Below are 10,000 nucleotides of genomic sequence, written 5' to 3' on the forward strand. Positions count from 1 at the left end.
CGTCATTGCTAGACAGTGGCAGCAACAAACTTGTCAAGTTTAGTGAAACGCAGATAACGCTGACGTGAACGTGTGTTGCAGTATCCTGAACTAAGACATTCAGTCGTAAGCACAAGCCTCAAAACTAGCTTCAGGCTACAACAAACACCCCTTGTCATCCTCCTGCATTCCCCTTTCCCCGTGTCTCCCCAAATGCTTCGGTGCCTTACTGTATGTTCGGTGCAGGTCTGAAAGTTGACTGAGGAGGGTAGTGCCTACCTGTCATGTGTTGAACGCGGTTCTCACAACGTGCGTTAGTAACCCTCCTTATTTATGAAAGGTAATCCAGACAGACACTCTTTCCCAAGAGCTACAGCTACATCACATATTTCTAAACTATTGTGATTGGTTCAGCAGCTAAGTAGGCTATAGGGTGATATGAATGTATCTCTATTAATTGGCCGAGTGATTTCGTTTAGAGGCATTTGGCCACGTTCTTATTATCAAAATGTTTGTTCAGTCTTTCAATCCAGTCAATCAAGTCTTTTGGAAAAAATGTAATTAATGACATGCAATTGTAGCCTAACTTTTCTCATGCCATTTAAAGTAGCAAAAAAAAAAAAAAAAATCTGCAGTAGCCTATGGAAAATAAAATGAGATTAAGAAATAAGAATATTGCATTTTGGGGCCTATTACTGCATCGTATCGAATCGTATCGCATCGTATCGAATCGCACTGAATCGTTCTGTATTAAACCGCATCGTCTGTGAATCGTATCGTAGCTTTATGAATCGATACGAATCGAATCGTCTTAAAAGGGAGAGATTCACACCCCTAGTGTGTGTGTGTGTGTGTGTGTGTGTGTGTGTGTGTGTTTGTTTCTCTCTTTCTCTCTTTCTCTCTCCCTCTCTTCCTCTGTACTATGTGCTGTTCTCTGGTCTGGGAGGAGTGCGAGCAAGACAGGAAGTGTGTGTGTGTGTGTGTGTGTGTGTGTGTGTGTGTGTGTGTGTGTGTGTGTGTGTGTGTGTGTGTGTGTGTGTGAGAGAAAGTGAGTGGGAGGGACCTGTGTGTTTTTATTTTGGGTGCAGTCATTACATCACTCTGCCAGAGGGTATGTATGTGTGTGTGTGTGTGTGTGTGTGTGGCGGGGGGTGGGGGGGGAGGGGCAAAGCCAAGCAGAACAGTGTTGTCTTGAGTTGGTGAGAATGGAAGATTGATGTGTGTGTGTGTGTGTGTGTGTGTGTATCTGCATTAACTGCAGCTGTGCTCATCTGTCTCACCATGATAATATCCTTCTCTCTCTCCATCTCTCTGTCTCTCTTTCTCTCTCTCTCTCTCTCTCTCTCTCTCTCTCTCTCTCTCTCTCTCTCTCTCTCTCTCTCTCTCTCTCTCTCTCTCTCTCTCTCTGTGTTGAGTGTGAGGAGGTGTGTGTGTGTGTGTGTGTGTGTGTGTGTGTGGAGGGGGGGGGGGGGTAGAAGGTGAAGAGAGAGAATGAAAGTAAAATGGGGTGAAACAGAGTGTTTACCACCCAGTGACAAGCTCAAACCTGTGTCTCCACACACACACACACACACACACACACACACACCTGTCTCTCCTCCTCGCATCCTCATTCTTCTCCTTACACACACACACACACACACACACACACACACAAACACCTTTTGCTCTATCTCTTCTGTTGGTCGTCCAGATAAATATGTAAAGTGAAAGCCTGTTTACACTTACATACACAACACACATAAAAACACACATGACCTATAAGAGCCTGTTTACACTTACATACACAACACACATAAAAACACACATGACCTATGAGAGCCTGTTTACACTTACATACACAACACACATAAAAACACACATGACCTATAAGAGCCTGTTTACACTTACATACACAACACACATAAAAACACACATGACCTATAAGAGCCTGTTTACACTTACATACACAACACACATAAAAACACACATGACCTATGAGAGCCTGTTTACACTTACATACACAACACACATAAAAACACACATGACCTATGAGAGCCTGTTTACACTTACATACACAACACACATAAAAACACACATGACCTATGAGAGCCTGTTTACACTTACATACACAACACACATAAAAACACACATGACCTATAAGAGCCTGTTTACACTTACATACACAACACACATAAAAACACACATGACCTATAAGAGCCTGTTTACACTTACATACACAACACACATAAAAACACACATGACCTATAAGAGCCTGTTTACACTTACATACACAACACACATAAAAACACACATGACCTATAAGAGCCTGTTTACACTTACATACACAACACACATAAAAACACACATGACCTATAAGAGCCTGTTTACACTTACATACACAACACACATAAACACACATGACCTATAAGAGCCTGTTTACACACACTTACATACACAACACACATAAACACACATGACCTATAAGAGCCTGTTTACACACACTTACATACACAACACACATAAACACACATGACCTATAAGAGCCTGTTTACACACACTGACATACACAACACACATAAACACACATGACCTATAAGAGCCTGTTTACACACATGGACACTTCCCACACGTAAACAAAAGCACACGTAAACACACACTCCGGTAAACGTCCTCATCAGGGGCATCATGGAGACGTCTTGTATCTTTAATGAAGGTCACACACACACACACACACACACACACCCATAGAGAGACTCACACACACACACATAGAGACTCTCTCTCTCTCTCACACACACACACGCACACACATAGAGAGACTCACACACACACACACACACACACACACACACATAGAGACTCTCTCTCACACACACACACAGAGACTTGATTCAGGTCATGAGACTAATTCTCATGTGTCTCTCACAAGCGCCCAGACCCTCTCCCCTCACATTATCACCTCTTACTCTACCACACACACACACACACACACACACACACACACACACACACACACACACACACACACACACACACACACACACACACACACACACACACACACACACAGGGCTAGGTCAGTGGTTCATATTTTAAGAGGTGATCACTAAGAGCCAAGAGGACACTGTATACATATCTGTGCATGCGTGTGTGTGTGTGTGTGTGTGTGTGTGTGTGTGTGTGTGTGTGTGGTGCCCCATATTTGTCCTGTTGACATGAGTGTTGCGCATGTTATAATAATCTGAACTGGTGACATCTGAATACTGAACCCTCCTGCCTCAAGGAAGAACACCACACAAAGGGTTAATAGACCCCATGATTGTGTGTGTGTGTGTGTGTGTGTGGGGTGGGCCCCATTAGGTCCCTTATGTAAAAGACAGCTGAGCGGTCTGGTTTATATTCTGACCTGGTTTCCCATTTTATTCATTCAACTGACACCAGTCATGTGTGTTGGACACACACACCAACTCAAACACACGCACAAACAAACACACACACACACACATAGAGACACCAGCCACACACACACAAACAAACAGTAAAGGTTGTTTTTATTAAGCAATAAGCCCCGAGAGGCCGTGGGTTATACTGTATAATCGAACAGCTAAGGGGCGTTGTTAGGCACGACGCGAAGCGGAGTGCCTAAAACCCCCTTAGCTGTTCGATTATACAGTATAACGCACGGACTCGAGGGGCTTATTGCTTTTCTAAAACGGTTACCACGTCGATCTAGCAAGATTTCATGAAACAAAGGCACATCAACGAAAAAGTAACGATTTATTCATAGATAATCATTCTTCCGCCAAGAAATATATTCCCCCATATGAATGGTTGCCATGCAACAACGAGACGCAGCCACTGCTAGTTTTGTGCTAGCGCATTACTATAGAACGAAATGCGGTCAAGGTGTGTGTTTATCGTCCTATATACAACGGCATCGAACGCGATTCAGCCAATCATAATCAAGGACCGGAACTATCCGTTTTAGAATGTCTAATATCTACCCCCTTCAATTCAATTCAATTCAATTCAATTCAATTCAATTCAATTCAATTCAATTCAATTCAATTCAATTCAATTCAATTCAATTCAATTCAATTCAATTCAATTCAATTCAATTCAATTCAATTCAATTCAATTCAATTCAATTCAATTCAATTCAATTCAATTCAACAAAGAAACATTGTGTTGCCAAAGCTTGTGATATAACTTAAATAATAATGATCATAACTCTCTCTCTCTCTCTCTCTCTCTCTCTCTCTCTCTCTCTCTATCCCTCCATCAGATGTGCACTCCCAGGAACACGCCGGCCACTCCGCCCAACTTCCCGGACGCCATCGCCATGTTCTCAGCGCTGCGTGCGTCCGACTCGTCCTACCCCTCCACTCCTCAGGGGGGCGCCATGCCCATGGCCTGCTCTCCTCCTCCTCCTCCTCCTCCAGCTCACGGCCCCGGGGGCTTCTTCTGGGCCTCGTCCCCCCCAGGGAACCACCACCACCACCACCACCACCACCACCCGCAGCCCGCCTGGCTCCCGCCGGCCTCCCCGCACGCGCACACACACTCACACGCACACACACACCTCCACGCACACGGCCACACACTCCACCTCCAGCAGCCGTCGTGGCCGCCGGTCAGCCAGCCGGGCCCCGCGCAGGCCGTGCCAATCATGTCCGCGCTGCACGGCCAGAGATGAGATGGACACGGGGTCACGGGTCAAGGGGTCAAGGGTCGGCTTGTGGGAATGATAAGCCAAGGTTTTTTTTTTTTGGGGGGGGGGGGGGGGGGTATTTGGGTTTGTTTTCTCCTTTTTCTTTTTTCTCTTTTCAGTGAGGATGATTGGCCCACGACACTCGTTTTGATTTCACTTTCTGGAAAAACTACAAAATGTACAATCTGTCTCTCTTTTTTCCCCTCTCTGGAGAAAGAGTGTGGTTCTCCTCTCCTTTTTTTTCCTTTCTCTTTTCTCTCGTCTCCATCCTTTCGTTTTGGAGGAACCACTCAACCAGCAGAACATGAGGAACTTTAGAACTGGGGGTGTGTCCAGTCACAAACCCCTTGGAGCCCGGAGGATTCTGGGAAATGTAGTCCTCAGCTCAGAGACTCAACCAGCAGTGAGGGGGGGCCGAGAGGCCTCATTTCCAGCCTTGTGATTGGCTGATTTTATTTTTCATTTCCATTGTCACCTGACGGTGTAGCATCATCTTGGCAACCAAGCCCAAAGGCAATAAACAACGTGTGTGTGTGTGTGTGTGCGCATGTGTGTGTGTGTGCGTGTGCGTGTGTGTTTGTTTTCAGTTTTCTCATAAGAGGGTCAGGTGTAAGTGTATTTTGTCAGGTGACAGATGGAGAGAGGCCGGATTTTCACAAACACACACACACACACACACACACACACACACACACACACACACACACACACACACACACACACACACTCACTCAGACAGAGGAGAATGAGTAGGACCCCTCTCAACACACACACACACTCACAGAGACACAACTATCTTTTGTTTCATCTTTGTGCTTGCTCTCTCTTGTTTGATGGACAGAATAAAAACACTCGTCTTTGATGGACAGAACACACTGTGGTCACACATACACACACACACACACACACACATACACACACACTGCCCCTGTGGTCTCACACACACACACACACACACACACACACTGACACTGCCACTGCCACTGTGGTCTCACACACACACACATTGACACAGCCCCTGTGGACAAGGACACACACACACACACACACACTCACTGACACTGCCTCTGTGGTCTCGGGCAGACAGGGTTCTCCTTGAGGCTTCTGTGCACGCATCTGGTGACCATGGTGACCATGAGAGAACTTCTCATCATTTGTCTGTTTGTTTGTTTGTTTGTTTGTTTATTTTTTGGTGTGTGTGTATGGGGGGAGGGGGGGGGTCATCATGGGAAAGGAAGTTCTCTGATCACCCTGAGGCCAGGAATGATGCAATGGTGATGTCATATCCTGCCCGTGGAAACAGCTCCCAGAATCCTTCCAAGTCTAGCCTGATTTGAACTTTTTTTTTTTTTTAAGAAACAAACGATCAAAGTTTTTAATCTGTCTCTTCTCACAGCTCACTCTCTTTTGCCATTTGTATTTATATTTTTGGTGCAGGGAAAATGAAAAAAAAAGACAAATATTTCATCTGCGAATGTGTGTGAGATCATTGTGTTTTTCTTCAAGCTCATTAAAGGCTGGACAACTGGTGATGAAACCCTCCGATCTTCTTTTGACTCCCCAAGAGAAACTACACACACTCAAACTGAAAATAGGTGATGCACACACACTTAAAACTGAGAATAGGTGATGCACGCACACACAGAAACACACACACACACACACACACACATGCACACCGGCATGATGTTAGCAAACTGCACTGGTCTGTGAAATGGGTTTACAGAGGAAGGAAGTGGTGAGAAGTATTCAGCCCTGTGTGTGTGTGTGTGTGTGTCAGAGAACAGCGAGTGACTATGACGTGTGTGTGTGTGTGTGTGTGTGTAAGGGAGAGAAAAGAACATTGTGCCCCCAGTGACCTGAAAGCAGTGAGTTCAGCAAAGAAAGACTTCTCAGCCTCAACCACAAACTCAAGATCATACACACACACACACACACACACACACACACACTGACACACACACACACACACACACACACACACACACACACACACACACACACACACACACACACACACACACACACACACACACACACACACACACACACACACACACACACACACACACACACACACACACACACACACTGACTAGGGGAGAATGATTGAGAATGAGAATGGCCTGGGCTACACTTGAGTGATTCACAGAGTATGAGTCCTGGAAAAAGTCTGCACACAACCACCCACCTATACACACACATCCCAGTCTCTTGATGTGTGTGTGTGTGTGTGTGTGATAAATTCCCACAAAGGATGATGGAAAAAATGCCAAATTAGCCAGACTGAAAAGACAATACCTACATTTCTCTAAATACACACACACACTCTCCAGAGATAACAGACTGTAACTGGTACTGAAGTTTAGTAACAGCTCTTTGGTCACTTCAGCTTTCTTTTCGGGCCTCAGGCTCAACATAGCACTAATCTGCCCCCCACACACACACACCGTGACCTTTTGACCCCACTGTCTGTTCCAGACTGGTGTGTGTGTGTGAGTGTTCCAACCACAAAAATTACCTGACTGCGAGTGAACGGAACTCTTGTGTGTTATGGCCATTATCATGATTACGGTGGTCCATTATACTAGCTGTGTGTGTGTGAGTGTGTGTTTGTGGGTTCTGTAAAAAGACAAAAAAAAGTCCGCACACTAAGGCTCCAATATTATTTCTTTCTTTTATTCACCACATGTGACGTTTCGGGCCACAGCCCTTCCTTCTTGTCTGTGTGTGGTGAATAAAAGAAAGAAATAATATTGGAGCCTTAGTGTGCGGACTTTTTTTGTCTTTTTACTGTCGCCTTCTTTGAGTCCAGCACCTACTTTTAAATACTCAGATGTGCGCACCCGCTTCCACACTGTGTGTGGGTTCTGGCCATAATCATGATTACGGTGGTCCATTACACTAGCTGTATGTGTGTGTGTGTGTTTGTGTGTGTGTGTGGGTTCTGGCCATAATCATGATTACGGTGGTCCATTACACTAGCTGTGTGTGTGTGTGTGTGTGTGTGTGTGTGGGTTCTGGCCATAATCATGATTACGGTGGTCCATTACACTAGCTGTGTGTGTGTGTGTGTGTGTGTGTGGGTTCTGGCCATAATCATGATTACGGTGGTACATTACACTAGCTGTGTGTGAGTGTGTGTGTGTGTGTGTGTGGGTTCTGGCCATAATCATGATTACGGTGGTACATTACACTAGCTGTGTGTGTGTGAGTGTGTGTGTGTGTGTGGGTTCTGGCCATAATCATGATTACGGTGGTACATTACACTAGCTGTGTGTGAGTGTGTGTGTGTGAGTTCTGGCCATAATCATGATTACGGTGGTCCATTACACTAGCTGTGTGTGAGTGTGTGTGTGTGTGTGTGTGGGTTCTGGCCATAATCATGATTACGGTGGTCCATTACACTAGCTGTGTGTGTGAGTGTGTGTGTGTGTGTGTGTGGGTTCTGGCCATAATCATGATTACGGTGGTCCATTACACTAGCTGTGTGTGAGTGTGTGTGTGTGAGTTCTGGCCATAATCATGATTACGGTGGTCCATTACACTAGCTGTGTGAGTGTGTGTGTGAGTGTGTGTTTGTGGGTTCTGGCCATAATCATGATTACGGTGGTCCATTATACTAGCTGTGTGTGAGTGTGTGTGTGTGTGTGTGTGTGTGTGGGTTCTGGCCATAATCATGAATGCTCCAGGCTGAGATCTAGATTCCCTGACCTCTGAGGCGTCACAAGAGGAGAGCAAGTCGGTGTACTACTGCTGTAAACATCTTTATTATAGTTATCATGATAAGAAAATCCTGCAAATCCGATTGGCCGGGCCTCTACAGTGATGTCACCGGCTCGTCCTCTGATTGGGTGAGGTCCACGGTCAGCTGCAGGGTGTGCTGCGGTTGGTCCGTGTCCCGGGACACGCAGCCAATGGAGGAGAGGGGGCGGTCCTTCGCAGTGGTGCTGGAGGCTGAAGGTGAGAGGGCAGTGCGAAAGGTCAAAGGTCAAATAAATCCCAACCAATCAGGGGGTCAGATTCAGTCTTCTACATACAGCGCAGGGGGTCGGGATTTCACTGATTAGCTTCGCCGATTAGCAAGGCACTTCCTCGTCGTCATTTTCCAGAAATGCATCATGTCCGGTGCCATTTCTCCTCATGCTGATTGGTGGCTATTCCACTCTCAGCTCATGCACGAGCTTAGTGTGGGCACGAGCTCTCCTTCTGTACCTTACGTCAATCAGTAACCTGGCACTTAATTGGCTAAGTAAAACGGCACCGGAAACAAGCCCCTTGAAACGCCATGTTGAAGCCTGAAAAAATCTTTCAATTTTGGCAATTTTCACTAGCCTAGCATTCCCATTGAAATGAATAGGGGCGGGACTTGTTCACTTTCTCCAGATCTTATAATACCTCCATGATACAGCGCATCAACATCCTGGGTGGAGGACACTTCATGCTGTAATATGCCTGCTGGTCCAGGCAGCACGGTCGAACAAGCCCATACTGAAAACTAGCAGGTCGAACAAGCCCATACTGAAAACTAGCAGGTCGAACAAGCCCATACTGAAAACTAGCAGGTCGAACAAGCCCATACTGAAAACTAACAGGTCGAACAAGCCCATACTGAAAACTAGCAGGTCGAACATGGCCATACTGAAAACTAGCAGGTCGAACATGCCCATACTGAAAACTTGCTGGTTGAAAATGCCCATACTGAAAACTAGCAGGTCGAACAAGCCCATACTGAAAACTAGCAGGTCGAACAAGCCCATACTGAAAACTAGCAGGTCGAACAAGCCCATACTGAAAACTAGCAGGTCGAACATGGCCATACTGAAAACTAGCAGGTCGAACATGCCCATACTGAAAACTTGCTGGTTGAAAATGCCCATACTGAAAACTAGCAGGTCGAACAAGCCCATACTGAAAACTAGCTGGTCGAACAAGCCCATACTGAAAAATAGCTGGTCGAACAAGCCCATACTGAAAACTAGCAGGTCGAACAAGCCCATACTGAAAACTAGCAGGTCGAACATGGCCATACTGAAAACTAGCAGGTCGAACATGCCCATACTGAAAACTTGCTGGTTGAAAATGCCCATACTGAAAAGTAGCAGGTTGAATATGCCCATACTGAAAACTAGCAGGTTGAACAAGCCCATACTGAAAACTAGCACGTTGAACATGCCCATACTGAAAACTAGGCTAGGAGATGTAAAATAAGTGTCAAGCAATCAGGATGTCATAGATTCAGTCTTCTCCATACATCTACATACAGAGAGAGAAGGAGAGAAGGGGAGGGAGAGAGGGGGGGTAGGAGGACAAGAATGTGTGCATCTG

General features: G+C 45.7%; 2 protein-coding genes across 2 annotated transcripts in view; one reads left to right on the forward strand and one right to left on the reverse strand.

Annotated features, from left to right (window-relative positions):
* Positions 1 to 6,209, forward strand: part of ubald2 (UBA-like domain containing 2) — a 12,675-nt gene extending 6,466 nt beyond the window's left edge. Inside the window, exon 3 of the mRNA XM_062526435.1 lies at positions 4,247 to 6,209. Coding sequence (XP_062382419.1) covers positions 4,247 to 4,657 — 411 coding nt within the window. The 3' untranslated portion in view covers positions 4,658 to 6,209. The remainder of the gene's footprint in view (positions 1 to 4,246) is intronic.
* A 2,214-nt stretch (positions 6,210 to 8,423) lies between these two features.
* LOC134070183 (glutamine-rich protein 2) overlaps positions 8,424 to 10,000 on the reverse strand; it is a gene marked incomplete at its 5' end in the record, with an annotated part of 5,423 nt that continues 3,846 nt past the window's right edge. The window contains 1 exon segment of the mRNA XM_062526437.1: positions 8,424 to 8,629. Within this exon segment, the coding sequence (XP_062382421.1) occupies positions 8,493 to 8,629 (137 nt within the window).

Source organism: Sardina pilchardus, chromosome 22 (assembly GCF_963854185.1).
Source record: "Sardina pilchardus chromosome 22, fSarPil1.1, whole genome shotgun sequence".
NCBI lineage: Eukaryota > Metazoa > Chordata > Actinopteri > Clupeiformes > Clupeidae > Sardina > Sardina pilchardus.